Source organism: Mytilus trossulus, chromosome 14 (genome assembly GCF_036588685.1).
Source record: "Mytilus trossulus isolate FHL-02 chromosome 14, PNRI_Mtr1.1.1.hap1, whole genome shotgun sequence".
In the NCBI taxonomy this organism is placed as follows: domain Eukaryota; kingdom Metazoa; phylum Mollusca; class Bivalvia; order Mytilida; family Mytilidae; genus Mytilus; species Mytilus trossulus.
In genome coordinates, this window is record NC_086386.1 from 10,788,390 (window position 1) to 10,807,231 (window position 18,842).

An 18,842-nucleotide genomic window follows, 5' to 3' on the forward strand; every position below is an offset into this window, starting at 1 on the left:
TAATTAACGATAGGAAATGAAAAATCATCCCTTTTATCATAAATTTTAGTATTCAGCTTTCCGTTAGTGATATAGATATCAAGATCGAGGAAAGGGCAGTGGTCATTGTTAGTATTAGCTTTATTTAAAGTGAGTTCACCAGGATAAATTTCATTAATATACATACTGAAGTCGTCATTATTGAGAGCCAAAATATCATCCAAATATCTAAAAGTATTATTAAATTTGTTTATCAGATGTTGTTTTGATGGGTCTTTGCTTATTTTTGTCATAAATTGTAACTCGTAACAATACAAAAAGAGGTCCGCAATAAGTGGTGCACAGTTAGTCCCCATTGGAATTCCGATAATCTGACGATATACGGAATCCCCAAAGCGAACAAAAATGTTATCTAGTAAAAATTCAAGGGCATATATAGTATCAAAGCATGTCCAATTAACATAGTTTTTTTGTTTATTGCTACTAAAAAATGACCTAAAAGAGTTTGAACATATATATTCACATTCTGATTTTTTGAATGCCCATTTAATTAGATGTGTGAATTTTTTCTTAATGAGAATGTGAGGCAATGTGGTATACAGGGTAGAAAAATCAAAACTTTGAACAGATTCAAAATCACCAATATAAGCATGCAATTTATCAAGTACTTCCAACGAGTTCTTGACACTCCAAAAGTAATTTATTCCACTATTTTCGAAGGCCTTATTTGAACAATTTATTATAAGGTTTTTAATTGTACCAAGTGTGCTGGTAAGAATAATAGACAATTTAGTAGTTGAACAATGGCTTGAAGACGAAATAAATCTATATTTGTAAGGGGTTTTGTGTAGCTTCGGAAGCCAATACATAGTTGGAACTTTCATTGTATTTGGCTCTGCTTGTAAAGCGGTGGCTAAAAGTTTATGTTTGTTACAGATTTCGTTTTCTGAAAATGGAGTCAGTTGGAATGTTGGTGAATTGGTGATTTCCTTTTTCAGAACCTCGATGTAAAATTTACGTCAAACAATAATAATATTATTAGCAGCTTTATCGGCCGGGACAAAAACAAATTCCTTGGCTAGTTCTTTTAGTTTATGTTTGATACGAGAAAAAATGAATGCATACATTTTTGTCTATTATGACTATAGTTCAACCACATACGATCGCGTGTCGTTCCCCACCTCTGCATTCATGTTCGTGTTATACATTTTAAGTGAAAGACAAAGAAGTGTGATCGATAGTAATTAAGAGACATCTATTCACACTTTAACTTCTATACAATGATGCTCTTACTCAATTCATGGTTTTATAAAGGGGATCAGTTGCTCCTTACATTATATGAGTACAAGTTGGTGTCTGTAAAGCTTTTATAAGTCGTAAGCACTTGCTTTCGCTTTATGTCTCGTTAAAACTAAAAGGTCACTCAATAGACAGTTCCTTTCATATTTATTTGTAATTATAAGATAAAGAACGTAGACAAAATCCCAAATATAAATGACAGCGGATAAATGAGAGACTGAAGATACATGAGGAATACACATACACAAAACTGACAATTCTCTGGTGAAAACATCGAAAAGACAGAAATGTCATGGTGATACATTTATAATAATCATCATTTTACTGCAATCATAAAAAAAAAGTTTCACCATGCTGTCTGATTTATTCCTTCTATTCACAAATACGTAATATATTGTGCAAATGTAAACCAATATGCCCAAAAAAAACATTTAGGACGACATTGTATGGATTCGTTTAGTTTGCAATTTAAAACACTTAAAAATGTTATAAAACTAAAATCCAAACACGCGGTCAAGAAGATTGTGGACGATGGGGACACTAATGATTCTTTAAGTCCGTATATAGACTGATCATCACATGATTATCCCAATCTTATTGGCTAATAGTTGAATTTCTCTATTAGAATTTCACTTAATCGTATTGTTGGGCTATTTTCATCTTCTTTTATTTACAGTTATTAATCAAAAAGGCTGCTGATAAATTACTTTATTATAATGTATATACGTGAATAAGATGATATAAGATCACGATTATTCAAAGGAAAAGCATATAGTTTTTATACAATTATATCCTCCATCAGGTAATAGTTTTCATTTTCATTTCCAATAAACAGGGAGAACTTATTATGTTACTAATGAAATGTTATATTCAACTGAAACCTGTTATGCAATAAGCAAGATGTAACTATTACATAACAAGGAGACAACAAAGTAAAAGGAAAATCACAAAAATACTGAACTCCGCGGAAATTTTAATTGGACAGTCCATAATTACAAGGCAAAATCAAATGACAAAACACATTAAATGAATGGACAACAACTGTCATATTCCTGACTTGGTACAGGCATTTTCAAATGCAGAAAATAGTGGATTGAACATATATTGATTTTTCTTCTATGGTTAGATATTCACGATAAACTCTATCACCATTATGTCTATAAATTAGAAAACCAACGCTTAAGTTTATTTCAAATTAACTGCACTTAGATACTATTAAAGACAATATGTAATCTTCAGATGTTTGTTAATATAGTGTTCTCAAAATCTAATTTTATACAAGATTGAATTAAATGAAATTGCAACTTATAATATAAATAAAACGATGTGGTATGAGTGCCAACTCTTTATCTAAGTCACAAAAAAGGTATAAAAACACAAAGCCTTGGCTCACATCGAACAACATGCTATAGAGCAATTCAAACAAAAAACCGAACAGTCTAATCTATAAAACAAAAACAAAAACGTAATCGCTTATATTCCTCATCCCCCTTCCCAAAAAAAATATACTACGACAGGTTCCATATGTTTGCTTTATAGAAAAGTACCGATCTATTTTCACTTCAAACGTTATATTCTTATCCATATAATGATACTCATTAAATAATGTTTACTGCGAGGGGTTGCAAATACATGTACATGTACTTTCAGCTGTAATGAAACCTAATATTGAAACATCTGTCTGTTAATTAATTTTCATTATTTTCAAATTAAGCACCATGAGAGATACATTTCAATACATGTACTCTCCTTATTTGTTCGTATAATTATTTCCTCCGTCCGGAAATAGTCCATGTGAACATGTGATGATTAGGAAGACAGCGTTATTGGAAAACTGGAAAATTGACATAATAGTTATACTCAAATAACGAAACGACCGTTTACATTTCTTAGTTAATTTGAATAACACAACAAAAATCACAGGAACATCACCTATATATATGATATATAACCATGATATATGGTTTCAAGGACACTCTGTAATTATATAGTTATTCAAATAAGGCCTTCGAAAATAGTTGAATTAATTACTTTTGGAGTGTCAAGAACTCGTTGGAAGTACTTGATAGATTGCAAGCTTATATTGGTGATTTTGAATCTGTTCAAAGTTTTGATTTTTCTACCTTAATACCACATTGCCTCGCATTCTCATTAAGAAAATATTCACACACCTAATAAAATGGGCATTTAAAAAGTCAGAATGTGAATATATATGTTCAAAGTCTTTTAGGTCATTTTTTAGTAGCGATGAACAAAAAGACTATGTCAATTGGACATGCTTTAAAACTATATATGCTTTTGAATTTTTACTAGATAACATTTTTGTTCGCTTTTGAGATTCCGTATATCGTCAGGTTATCGAAATTCCAATGGGAACTAACTGTGCACCACTTATTGCGGACCTGTTTTTGTATTGCTATAAGTTACAATTTATGACAAAAACTAGCAAAGACCCATCGACACAACATCTGATAAACAAATTTAATAATACTTTTAGATATTTGGATGGTATTTTGGCTCTCAATATTGACGAATTCAGTATGTATACTAAGGAAATGTATCCTGTTGAACTTACTTTAAATAAAGCTAATACTAACAATGATCACTGCCCTTTCCTAGATCTTGATATCTATATCACTAACGGAAAGCTTAATATTAAATTTTATGATTACATTTACTACATTTTATCATCGGTATAAGAACATCATTCGTAAGTATAGCTTAACATGCAAACTTCTTATCCGTTCAAGTATTTCACATACAGTTTTTTATGAAAATATTCTTTATAAAGCACAAAAATGTCAGTATTCACCTCAGAAACTAACAAAACCTTTAAATAGACTTATTAAGAAGGGATATAGCTGCGATACTGTTGTCAGTATTGTTATGCATCAACTTTTCTATATTGGCTAGGGTTAAGGGGAGAGGGTTGAGATCTCATAAACATGTTTAACCCCGCCGCATTTTTGCGCCTGTCCCAAGTCTCTGGCCTTTGTTAGTCTTGTATTATTTTAATTTTAGTTTCTGGTGTACAATTTGGAAATTAGTATGGCGTTCATTATCACTGAACTAGTATATATGTTTTGAGGGGCCAGCTGAAGGACGCCTCCGGTTGCGGGGATTTCTCGATAAATTGAAGACCTTTGGATACCTTCTGCTGTTGTTTTTTCTATGGTTGGATTGTTGTCTCTTTGACACATTACCCATTTCCATTCTCAATTTAATTTCACCACAAATGTATTGCCGATGGATGTTTCCATTGGAAAAAATGAATGATTAATACATGTAATATAACAATATTAACGTAAGTCGTGACTTAATCAGTGTTATCTTGTTTTATGAGTGATAAGTGGGCTGTAATGTCGCCGTTGATTGTAACGCTAAACATCTTGCCTAACGTAGTAAGTAAGCAAGTAGTCATCAATTTCTATAGGTTGTTGATATTTGCATTTCTACAGGGAAATTTTCGGCTCTCCCTTGACACCATTTGCGAGTATGGTCTTGAGGAAACGATGATAGTCCGTCGGACGGGGACGATAAATGGCTGACCCGTGTTAAGAGAGAGCCATATCTCTTGCACGTTAAAGACACCCTTGTAGATTTCGAAAAAGAGTAGGCTAATGCCGCTACAAGGCAGCACTCGCAAACGCAAAGTGGAAAGGGATTAATATAAGTTGCAAAACTTGTTTACCAATCCACTATAAATAAATATGTTTAAACTAAACTACAGGGAAAACAAGCTTTTATCAAGAACGGTGATTTACTGAAATCAATTACATTAATACCAATATTCCTTTATATATAATAAGGTCAATACAGAAAATAAAATTAATTTTCTGCTTCATACTCAGCTATCGTTTCAAAATTGTGGATAATTATTCTTGGCCATAATGTAAGTACTTTCTATTATTCACATATTAGGAGATGTGGTATCATTGCCAATACGACACTATTCACCAATGTTAAAATAAGGTTGATGTGAAGAATTACAGACAACGGTACGGTCTTCCACACCGAGAAAAGCAAATGCCGTACAGTCGGCTAAAAAAGACCACAGCAAACAATGTAAAACATTTCAATTATACAAGATTGACAGCCTAATTTATAACAAAACAATATACGAAAACAACTATGACAGACAACGATAACCACTGTAATACAGTCTCCTAACTTTATCCAGGCACATACATAATGTGGCGGGCGTACACATATGTGGGAGCGCTTAATTCTCCCTTTTAAAACGTGTGACAATGCTGATACAGCACCACATAAAAAAAAACTGTAAAAATTAGTTGCAACTAGCACAGCCCAAAAAGTCGGTTTGAAGTCCAAAACAACTAACATAAAAACAAAATATGCAATTCACCAAAATTAGAATAATAGCAGTTACTGAATGCTAGTTGAAAGCCAATTACAACTAATAATGGTTCGTGTTTTCTGATAAGATATAGTGTTCTTTCTTTTCTTGTCTTGCATGTCAATATCAAGACTATGAAAATCGTCTTTTACAGATATAGTACATAATAATAAATGAAATTCAAAACTCTTTAATTTTATTTATGAATGCAAAAACATTAGAGTTTAAAAGATGTTGAGACATTGTACAAGTATGAAAATAATAAAAAGTATTTTAGTTTTATCCAAAAAGTAGTAAAGAGATGAGAATTATCGTGAATAAAAATGGGAAAATTCAAAATAGACTGAAACGGTGTAGACCATAAACGACAATAAAGATTGGATTGTTTTGCCTTATTAAATCCACAACACACGAACACGATGCAACGGATTAAATGTTTAAGCAAATTTTAGTCAAGAGAAAATAATGAACTTACACAGGGTATGTTATGCCTTGAAGAAAATTTCATTGAAACTTGGTATCGTTCAAAAGAAAGACCTACACCGAAGGAAAACCCTTTAACTCCCTCGTCATGGAAGTCTTACGCATTTAATACATCTCTTGCAACCTTTAACGACATTGCCAGAAGATTTGAATTCAAACACTCACAGATTGAATAAACTAAATTATTTATTAATATCAATAAATTACCGACCCTAGTGACCTAAACCAATTTGAAAGTTATAATGAGTAGTTTAGTTTTGTTTTACTTTGAACCATTTTTCATTATTTATTTTTTGTAATATTCATATAACTTTTAAATACTAGTTGTTAAATTTCTCAATAGATCCTGTCCAGCAAAACAAGAAAATACAATGTCAATGATCCCGGAATGTATTAATTGTATGTTGACTAAACTCACATATTAGGATTTAAATATGTGCATAAAATATATTAAGATAAAAAGGATTAATTATGCGGTTTTAAGCCTGTGCAATGATTAATGTAATAAAACTTACCCGTCACAGCTGTTTTCATTGAACAAAAAATGAAGCAACAAGTTTGATCTTTCTAAAAAGCTATGGACTGCTTTGTTCTATCCTAATTTAAGGTAATAAATATGTGCATGTGGTTGTTGATTTAGTATTAAAAACTGGTATTTTTTAATATTTATTAATACTAAACGGATTTACTTTAAGAGTGTGTGTTATACGCCGATGCTTTTCAAATGTTTTGATTAATTTAATTGAAAATTAAATCAATTACAAAAAGAAACGACCCTTGAGAAGTGTCTCTTTGGAGGTTTGCCTAGATTGTCAAAGGTTGTAAAATACAGTTATAAAATGCATTTTTGTAAATATTTTATATGAACATTGATGAGCAAAACAAATCGTATATATTGCAGATTAAAAAGGCAAATAAACACGTATTTGTAATTGATAGTTCAATATTGAATTTATCTGTGCCATATATGCATAATAGAACGGCCATGAATTAATGACCGTTGATCGGAACTAAAATAGAAATAGTAAATTTTCGGGCATTTGATGTCTTATCTTCAGACGAGAAAACATGAATATCTTCATCTCATTTACACCACTAGGTCGATGCCTCTGCTGGTGGATGTTTCGTTCCCGAGGGTATCACCATCCCAGTAGTCGGCACTTCGGTGTTGACATGAATATCAATTATGTGGTCATTTTTATAAATTTCCTGTTTACAAAACTTTGAATTTTTCGAAAAACTAAGGATTTTCTTATCCCAGGCATAGATTACCTTAGCCGTATTTGGCACAACTTTTTGGAATTTTTGATCCTCAATGTTTTTTGACTTTGTATTTGTTTGGTTTAAAACTGTTTTGATATGAGCGTCACTGATGAGTCTAATGTAGACGAAACGAGCTTCTGGCGTACTCAATTATAATCTTTGATAACTATTTACGCCTATAGCTGCTGCTATATTGCAGCCGCATCAAATTGCAACCAATCAGAATCATTTTGTTTTATTTAGTAATTAATTCAAGATGGCGTGTTTATCGACTGAAACTAATACATCAGCACCGTGATGCAAAGCTAAAAAAACATACATTTTCTACATTGCTTAGCCCTTACATCATCACAACGTTCACGTTTTCTTAATTTCTTAATGTCATGTATTTTATGTATGATTTTTCTGTTTCTAGGACACTGTGGGCCAACGTTACCATGCGTTCATTTGCAAATGCCAACGGAAACATGTCGGAAAATTCAGATGCAGAAAAACTCAATATGACTAACAAAATTGTAGAAGAATGGATACAGCTACTTGAGAGAAACCTTATACCTGATATGGCATTACTTTTGCTGTATATTATCGTTGGAATTATTGGAAATTCCGTAGTTCTATTAGTCTATAAATATGAGATGAAAGTTACTTCAGATGAAAGATATTTCATTCCAAAGTTAGCGATGGCAGACATGTTTGCATCCGTTGTGTGTTCGGTGGCAGGTATTATCTGGGACATATATCAGATCAAGTTTTCACATAACATTTTATGTAAACTAACATTCTGCTGTTTAACGGTGCCAGCCTCCTTATCTTTATGGCTTCTACAATGTATTGCTGTACAAAGATACTTCAAAATTTGCAGAGACCATACCTTAAGTTTAAAAGTTCGGCGGAAAATGGTTGTATCCATCTGTGTTATCTCTGTTATTCTATGTTTTCCATACCTTGTCTTATATGGATCAAATGACTTTTTTATAGATGGAATTAAGTATGGGAGCCGGTGTGGTAGGCTAAAAGGTTATGATTATTATGAAGCTGGATTTGCGTATGCCATATTGTTTGGGGTTTTGATGATTTCAACTGTTATTGCATTAACGTTTCTCTATGGTAAAGTTGGTTTAAAAATATTCCATCATTTCAAATCCGATAAATGTGCGAGTACAAAATTGTCAAACAGCACAACTACAAAATCGGGATCTGAGGAAAACACTGATAAGGATGTTGTTTCAGATAGTCAAGTCAATATAGACATAAACAGCACAGACAATGAGAATACCTTGGACACAATCTGTAAGGAAGAGAACACCTCTGAGAAGAACGGAAACCTAATAGAAATGAATTCAAAAAATCAGCATAAAGTAGTATCAAAAGTTTGCACTGATTCTAGTGGTGGACAAAAACAAAAAGCAGTTGACATTGTAAACAATAAAGTAAAGGAAGATCCTTTTGAGAAAAGAAACAGACGTGTAAAACGAAATTTCTCCATCATGTTTATCATCATTACCTCCGTTTCTCTCCTATGTTATATCCCTGTTGGATCAATTGTTGTGTTAGAAGGTATAAACCCAACATTTTGGGAGGAACTAGATCCGACAGAGCTGGCTATCGTCATTCCATTTTATCATTTATTCATTGTCAACAGTATTGTTAATCCCTTTATCTATGCTTTTTTGGATGCAGAATTCAATGCAGCCCTGCTGCGTCTTTTTAAAAGATAGTTATACGTATATTATATAACTAAAAGGTACCAACCTTCACCCTTATCTGAAACAATAGCGTTAGATCACAACAAAGACAGACATACTAGAAAAAATCAATTGAAATGGCTTTACTCAATCAAATGACATATTAACAAAAGTGATATACACTGAACAAATAAATGTGATCTTTGATACAATGTAAATGCAAAATCAATTACATAAGGGTTGGATAAATAAAGGCATCATTAGTATTCCGATGTGAGATGTTGAACAATTTAGAAAAAAATAACCTTGAACAATAAAATTATACAAACTAGTAAATGAAAATAATGTTTATGGTAATGTAAACAGTTTAAATGGAGAATGGAAATATTTTTACCGAATAAATAATTTGTTGTTTATAGTAGTACGAAGAAGTGAAAAATTATAGTTATACCAAACCCTTCTCAAAATTGATATACAGTATAGACAAATATAATCCTGAATAAGTAAACATTAAATAACAAAATAGCATCAAGAGGTCAATTACTAGTAACAATAAAGCATAATTTGAGAGCACTGACAGTTACTGACTAGTTAAATGCCAAAAACAATTTTAATGATAAAAATCAAAGCATCAGAGACTAAAATCAACTAAAACACATCCCAGGGATTTAGTATTTTGACAACATGGACAGTCAAAGACGAAAAGACTTGTGCAATACCAAAAATTAATGTATCGACATGCAAGCAGGCAATATTATGTTCATGGTTATAACAAAAATAATGTTTGTATTTTTATTGTGCTATTCGCCAGAAGGGACTTTATTATTATTGTTTATGATTTCTGGGCGAGACTCGCTAGTGCGGACATGTCCGTAATGTTGGTTTTGTATTACACTTATATTATAAATAATATAGCAAATTCATTCATCTACGACTTTATGGATTTTAATTTTATAAAAAAAAAGGCTAAAGCAGTTCTTAAAAGATATTTTTGATAACAATCAGACTTTTCAATTCAAGTTCAAGATTCTGCAAGGAAAGAGCTTTGTTATTTCTATATTTCATTGCATTCTTAAAACTAGTGTATCATGTAAAGTATGTCTTGATATCAAGTATGGTATACTGGGATGTCTAGGTATCAGGTAGTATATACAATGGTATTTTGTATGGTATGTGTGGATATCAGGAAGAATATGCTAGGGCATTTTGTAAGGTATGTCTTTGTATAAGGTAGGATATATTGGGGTACTTTGTACGGTATGTTTGAGTATAAGTAATGATATGCTTGGGTATTTTTGCAAGGTTTGGATGGATGTACTAGGATATTTTGGTATGGTATGTCCTAGTATCATTTAGGATGTGGTATGATATTTTGTAAGATATGATTTGGTATCAGAAAGGGTATGCTATGATATTTTGTAAGGTATGTATGGATATCAAGAAGGATATGCTAGGGTATTTTGTAAGGTATGTCTTGGTATAAGGTAGGATATGTTGGGGTATTTTGTATGGTATGTTTGAGTATAAGTAATGATATGCTTGGGTATTTTTGCAAGGTATGGATGGATGTGCTAGGATATTTTGGTATGGTATGTCCTAGTATCATTTAGGATGTGGTATGATATTTTGTAAGATATGATTTGGTATTAGGAAGGATATGCTATGATATTTTGTAAGATATGATTTGGTATTAGGAAGGATATGCTATGATATTTTGTAAGATATGATTTGGTATTAGGAAGGATATGCTATGATATTTTGTAAGATATGATTTGGTATTAGGAAGGATATGCTATGATATTTTGTAAGGTATGTATGGATATCAAGAAGGATATGCTAGGGTATTTTGTAAGGTATGTCTTGGTATAAGGTAGGATATGTTGGGGTACTTTGTATGGTATGTTTGAGTATAAGTAATGATATGCTTGGGTATTTTTGCAAGGTATGAATGGATGTGCTAGGATATTTTGGTATGGTATGTCCTAGTATCATTTAGGATGTGGTATGATATTTTGTAAGATATGATTTGGTATTAGGAAGGATATGCTATGATATTTTGTAAGATATGATTTGGTATTAGGAAGGATATGCTATGATATTTTGTAAGGTATGTATGGATATCAAGAAGGATATGCTAGGGTATTTTGTAAGGTATGTCTTGGTATAAGGTAGGATATGTTGGGGTACTTTGTATGGTATGTTTGAGTATAAGTAATGATATGCTTGGGTATTTTTGCAAGGTATGAATGGATGTGCTAGGATATTTTGGTATGGTATGTCCTAGTATCATTTAGGATGTGGTATGATATTTTGTAAGATATGATTTGGTATTAGGAAGGATATACTATGATATTTTGTAAGGTATGTATGGATATCAAGAAGGATATGCTAGGGTATTTTGTAAGGTATGTCTTGGTATAAGGTAGGATATGTTAGGGTACTTTTTATGGTATGTGTGGATATCAGGAAGGATATGCTAAGGTATTTTGTAAGGTATGTCTTGGTTTAAGGTAGGATATGTTGGGGTACTTTTTATGGTATGTTTGAGTATAAGTAATGATATGCTTGAGTATTTTTGCAAGGTACGGATGGATGTGCTAGGATATTTTGGTATGGTATGTCCTAGTATCATTTAGGATGTGGTATGATATTTTGTAAGATATGATTTGGTATTAGGAAGGATATGCTATGATATTTTGTAAGGTATGTATGGATATCAAGAAGGATATGCTAGGGTATTATGTAAGGTATGTCTTGGTATAAGGTAGGATATGTTGGGGGTATTTTGTATGGTATTTTTGGGTATAAGTAATGATATGCTTGTGTATTTTTGCAAGGTATGGATGGCTGTGCTAGGATATTTTGGTATGGTATGTCCTAGTATCATTTAGGATGTGGTATGATATGTTGTAAGGTATGTTTTGGTATTAGGGAAGATATGCTAAGGTATTTTGTATGGAATGTGTGGATATCAGGAAGGATATGCTAGGGCATTTTGTAAGGTATGTCTTTGTATAAGGTAGGATATGTTGGGGTACTTTGTATGGTATGTTTGAGTATAAGTAATGATATGCTTGGGTATTTTTGCAAGGTATGGATGGATGTGCTAGGATATTTTGTATGGTATGTCCTAGTATCATTTAGGATGTGGTATGATATTTTGTAAGGTATGTTTTGGTATTAGGAAGGATATGGTATGATATTTTGTAAGGTATGTATGGATATTAAGAAGGATATGCTAGGGTATTTTGTAAGGTATGTCTTGGTATAAGGTAGGATATGTTGGGGTATTTTGTATGGTATGTTTGAGTATAAGTAATGATATGTTTGGGTATTTTTGCAAGGTATGGATGGATGTGCTAGGATATTTTGTATGGTATGTCCTAGTATCATTCAGGATGTGGTATGATATTTTGTAAGGTATGTTTTGGTATTAGGAAGGATATGCTATGATATTTTGTAAGGTATGTATGGATATGAGGAAGGATATGCTAGGGTATTTTGTAAGGTATGTCTTGGTATAAGGTAGGATATGTTGGGGTATTTTGTATGGTATGTTTGAGTATAAGTAATGATATGCTTGGGTATTTTTGCAAGGTATGGATGGATGTGCTAGGATATTTTGTATGGTATGTCCTAGTATCATTTAGGAAGTGGTATGATATTTTGTAAGCTATGTTTTGGTATTAGAAAGGATATACTAAGGTTTTTTGTAAGGTATTTCTTGTAATCACGTAGGATATGCTAGGGTATTTTGTTAGGTATGTCCGAGTATCAGGTAGAATATTCTATGATATTTTATAAGGTATGCTTGGGGACAAGGTAGGATATGCTAGAATATTTTGTAAGGTATTAAATAGGATATGTCAAATTTTAAATTGATAAAAAAAAAAATATGAGCATTGCATCCATCCAATACTTAACACAGTACATGCACAACAACAACAACGAAAAACACACATTAAAAAACAAAGGAACATCACCATCACCGTTCTTCATCTCAAAGTCACAGTGAGGACAAGGATAATATGTCAGGGTATAAAGTAGGATGTGACAGAGTATAATGAAGGATATTTCAGTGTATCATAGAATACATGTATGTTAAATAATTTCATGAATATATTCCATGTTTTCAAGTAAAATATTCGATATGTCAGAGTACAATGTGTAATGAACAAATGTAAAACAATTATTCAGGGTATCAACAAGGCTATATTAGGGTATCAAGAAGGAAATATAATAGGTTATTATGAAGGATATGATACGGTATTTAGTAAGACAAACCATGGTTTCAGGTACGATATGACATACTATCGAGTGACTATGCTCAAATACCATATCAAATCTGCTGGAATATTATGTAGAATATAATAGGTATATATCACATAGGATATGACATTTGTATGATACAGATTTCAATATGGAATCGCGAACGGCATTGCAATGTATCATACGTATTGTGTCATGAATACAAAGCTACAACAATCTGGAATACAAATGCCATATTTTCGAATATACAATGAACTTACCGGCGTCATACGTCATAATATACTTCATTGATGTTATCTTGGTAAATTTCATGCAGAAAAAGGCTTTGAAATTGTCCACTGCACTGAATATATTAAACTGTACCCTAAAATGAAAATTGGGATGAAATTTTGACATTTGCATGCACGAAAAGTACTAGTGTTGCTTTTTACAAATGCTTCAAATGTTTATTTAAACAATTTATTGATATAATCACAATGTTTAAAATTCTACGACAAATGCTAATACAATATACTAAAATCATACAACTTCAATATTCTCTTCACCAATACACCGTCTCGGTAGTCTCTTGATAGTATGATCGCTCCGGTCGAGTGTAGAAGGTAGTGTGTACGAACAGTGTATCCGACTTAGCCTAGTACAAAGCAGGGTTCACAACTACATGTATATATAACATTTAATATTCCGGACCTGTTATGCTTGTTACGTTTGACAAACGACACTAAACACTAATTCATCATTTTCATCATATTTTGTAGCTTTATCAGTTTTCAATTAAGTTTCATTGTCTATCATTTCTACATTGGTGCAGACACCAGAATAATAACAAATACCTATCAGTATACAAGGGCAAAATATGTCAGGTCAACCGACGTAACTCATTTAATAAAATCGTCAAAATGTTTGGTCTACACAATACATTATACCTTAAACAATCGGCAGCTACTGTAAGCACTTCTTTTTAAGGATCACAACAATGCGATAAACGAGATAGACTTAGTCATTGCCACCCGACCCGAAGCCGAGAGTTGTTTCAACATTTGTAATCACAGTTGAGACGTATTTTATGACTTGTAAAATGAAAGATTGGGAATTTACATGTTCTACACGTCTATAGGGAAAGTGAGACTTTGGCGTAAATTTAGTCTGGAGATGAAAACAAAATCAAGATCAGTTTGACCCTTTATCAATACAAAAGACAATCATTTTCATATATTGTCAAAAACACGAAGAAACAGTTTCTATAGTGTACGTCGCCTTATAAATGTACGACAGATTGCACTTTCAGCTGCAGATAATACCAATATCGGTGTCGCTCATTTTACAATGTACCTTTAAAATCCGAATGTATAAAATACCGATTGTTTAGTTAAAAGCACAATAGACAGTCTGAATACCTATTCGAATACTTTCTACTCACGTGCTAATGTAACGATCTGTGTCGTTGTCATATTCTGAACAGGTTAAAGTAAACGTCGCGCTCTGTATTGCTGATTTAAAGTTTCCTATAGTACTACCATCAGACGCTATTGTCACTTTTCCATTACTAGTCGTGTACCAATCATATCCTCTCAATTCAGCGGGAAACTCACAGGTGCCCTCTACAAAATAAAAAATAAAAAAATATATATCTTTCTTCTCCACTCATTTCAATGGGAAACGCATAAGAAAATGCATGTACCAAGTCAGGAATATAACAGTTTTGCAAATTGTTCAGGAAAATTTCGTTTTGAATACCTTTGAGTTAGATATTTTTTTGTTATTTTACCTCCACATGTGTTCTCTACAAAACAAAGAGATATGTATGTATAATATCCTCTAAATTCAGAGGGGGCACTCACAGCTAAGCACATTCTACCAAAAAGGATATTTGAAAATGGAATGTTTATAGTACAAATATTGTTTTATGTTGCAATTTAAAGTATTTGTGGCTATTGTGTTTTAAGTTTAAATATAATGGCAGTTATATATTGTTTAAACTACAATGTATCCCCTATCCTGACTATTGAAAAATTCAACACACCCTTATTGCATATTAGATAGCACTGGTTCCCAGAGGTTTGGTAGTTCAAAAACATGTACGTCCGGCTGAACAACAGGGCAAATGTGCCCTTCTATCATAGTTTCATTACATGTTTGTACTATTCCAAATAAACTTTCAACAAAGCTCTTGCATTGATCACAAGTGTTTAAGTTTTTATTTGATACCAAATTTATCAAAATACTAATTGAAAGTTACAGCTATGCGTAGGCACTATTCTGTTTAAAATATGTACTACTTTCTTCTGTTCTTTCTGACCTGTCCCGAATTAGTGATTCTATACAAGGTTATCATTTCACTCACTTCATCTTCCGATATTTTTTTCAGATTGTACACAAGGGGTACAATCAAAATCACGTGATGGATATACACACACCGGAAGTAACAGTCGAGCAGACCGCTTGAAAGGTTATTAGTCGTATTTACTTGTTTATATCAGTAAAATTTAATAAATAAGGTAGTGCACCGAATGTCGGATACTATCTAGTTTGAAATACACAATTATCCTTGCTGGAAAGCGTGCAGTTAATGCTAACACTTCGACACAGTTCCAAAATTTCACCAGATAACTGTGTCGAAGTGTTTGCAATAACTGCACGCTTTCTAGCAAAAACAATTGTGTATTTTAAAACTACATACTATCCGACATTCGGTGTGCCAACTTATTAATCAAAATTTAATTGATATAAACAAGAAAATGCAACTACTTACCTTTCAAGCGGCGAGTTCGACTGTAACTTCCGGTGTGTGTATATCCATCACGTGATTTTGATTGTACCCTTTGGTACATGTATGCTATGAGCAAGCATACATTATAGATTGTGTACAGAAAGAGCCGTCGTTTATGATTTCTATTGCATATTAAATTAAAGATGTTTATTCTATTGAGCTATTGCCGTTTTTATGGTGTATACCTTATAGTGAAATGCATCACTGTTTTTATATAATAGATGTCAAATATAATTATTGTTAAGTTGTCAAATGAGTATTTTTAGTGATTTCCATCTGTTGATCATTTATCTCATCATTGGTTGACTCATTAGTGTTGTGCATTATGTACAATGTAGCTATATGTGCAGTTTCCCAAAAAATGGAAATATAAATGATAATTACAAACATTGTAAATCTGTTGATATAACTGAAGACCAGCCGTATTGAATATTTTATATAATAACATTAACGGTACCAATTTTCTGCACCAGATGCGCATTTCGACAAATCATGTCTCTTCAGTGATGCTCGTGGCCAAATATTTGAAAACCAAAGCTTATATAAAAGATGAAGAGCTATTATATAACTGTTTTATGTCGATCTCAATATATACTTACCAATTGAAACAAAAGCCAGACTGGCTATCAGGAAATAGGTGAACGTCATATCCATGCATAAATGTTATTCGTCTTATCCATAACCATTGCTAGATAAATACATGTCAATGATTTCCTACACACAACATGTGCACGATTTTTAATTAATTATTAAATCACTTTTTGTTTGTACTCCTCCTAGCGACTTAATTGAAATTTAGGTCTGATAAAGTAACAATGGAAATAAATCGACCAGTTCTTGTGTATTGCTTTAAATAAAGTCAATGTGAATACAACCGTGTTTCGGAAGAGTTCCTCTGTATATACATGTGTAAAGTTAGATATGATAAAAAGTATTGAATTAACTCATAAAGACAGTAGGAAACGTTCGAATAGAAATTACTTTATTTCTGAAATATATACCATAAAAACATAATCGGTGACAATTTTAGAATAGTCAGTTCACTCAAATAAATGTTACCAGTGTTTACATGGCTCAGGCAAATATGTCTAAAACAAAAGTGACTTCAAATAATTGAGGGAAATCTCGAATATAAAAATGAAGATGTGGTATGATTGCCAATGAGACAACTATCCACAAAAGACCAAAATGACACAAATATTAACAATTATAGGTCACCGTACGGCCTTTGACAATGAGCAAAGCCCATACCGCATATAGTCAGCTACAAAGAGCCCCGATAAGACAATGTAAATCAATTCAAGCGAGAAAACTAACAGCCTTATTTATGTAAAAAGAAATGAACGAAAAACAAACATGTAACACATAAACAAACGACAACCACTGAATTACAGGCTCCTGATTTGGGACAGGCACCATACATAAATAATGTGGCGGGGTTAAACATGTTAGCGGGATCCCAACCCTCTCCGAAGTTAAAATCCAACATATTGCACTTGGAGAAATATGAAGAATAATACGTAAATTCTAATCTTTTATATCTGATTCAGTTTCTATGCCCAAAAAAAATATAATTCATAATTACTGTGTAAATAGTTTTAACAAGTATTATTTATTACGAAATGTGTTTTAAAATCATTGGTTTTATGTGTATGAAGAAAAATACATTTCTAATGTCAAGTTTTTTTACTAATTAGGGATTTCACAAAATCCCTAACAATATGCCACTGCTGGTGGAGATTTATTTCCCCGAGGGTATCACAAGCCCAGTAGTCAGCACTTTTTTCTGCTGACATGAATTGTCATTGATATTGTTATATTTATAAATTTACTGTTTACAAATTTTTGAATTTTTTGAAATACTAAGGCTTTTCTACCTCAGGCATAGATTACCCTAGCTGTATTTGGCAAAACTTTTAGGAATGTTGGTCCTCAATGCTCTCAGCAGCTTCGTACTTTATTTGGCCTTTATAACTTTTTTGGATTCGAGCCGGTCACTGATGATTCTTTTGTAGACGAAACGCGCGTCTGGCGTATACTAAATTTAGTCCTGGTATCTATGATGAGTTTATTCAGTAATTCTATAAAATTCCTGATAAAAATCCCTGAAACTGATAGTGATTTTACAAATTCAGTGTGAAATATAAAGATTTACCATGATTACCGACCGCAATACAACAAATTACCCATTTTATAAATTCAGTCTTTTTGGTAGACACCATTAGTGTATACTTCTACTGTTTTATACACTCTCAATCAAATATAAAACCTCTTGTATAGTCTGTATATGTATTTGAAATCCAAGCACTTATTTACTTCACTCTGCACTAATTTTCAAATGATTTGTAGGTCTTAGAATACATTATAAAAAAAAAGCTGGGACTATTATACTAAGCACAGAAACATATAATACATAGTATATGTCTTTGCTAAGTACTTAGTCTACTAGTAGTATAATAGTCCAACAAGAAAATAGCTGACTGATTTTTTTGGTGAAATTCAACTTAATGTATGTAAAGTGCAGTAATTGATCATCAACCTGCTTGATGATCACAATGATCATGTATCTTAAGATATAAAAAAAATATCTTCAAAAGCATTTATGCTCTTATTTAGATTTAATGCGTTTCCCTCGGTTTTAGTTTGAAACCCCGATTTTGTTTTTTGTCCATGGATTTATGGGTTTTGAACAGCGGTATACTACTGTTGCCTTTATTTAGGTAAGAGGTGCTCCTAA

The 18,842-nt window shown here is 32.2% G+C and overlaps 1 protein-coding gene across 1 annotated transcript in view; it reads right to left on the reverse strand.

Moving 5' to 3' along the window:
* The window catches only part of LOC134697367 (uncharacterized), a 48,989-nt gene extending 32,084 nt beyond the window's left edge, over nucleotides 1-16,905 (reverse strand). The window contains exons 1-3 of the mRNA XM_063559600.1: nucleotides 16,705-16,905; nucleotides 14,756-14,936; nucleotides 13,596-13,699 (exon numbers count right to left, since the gene is read on the reverse strand). Coding sequence (XP_063415670.1) covers nucleotides 13,596-13,699; nucleotides 14,756-14,936; nucleotides 16,705-16,759 — 340 coding nt within the window. The 5' untranslated portion in view covers nucleotides 16,760-16,905. The remainder of the gene's footprint in view (nucleotides 1-13,595; nucleotides 13,700-14,755; nucleotides 14,937-16,704) is intronic.
* Between the last annotated feature and the right edge of the window lie 1,937 nt (nucleotides 16,906-18,842).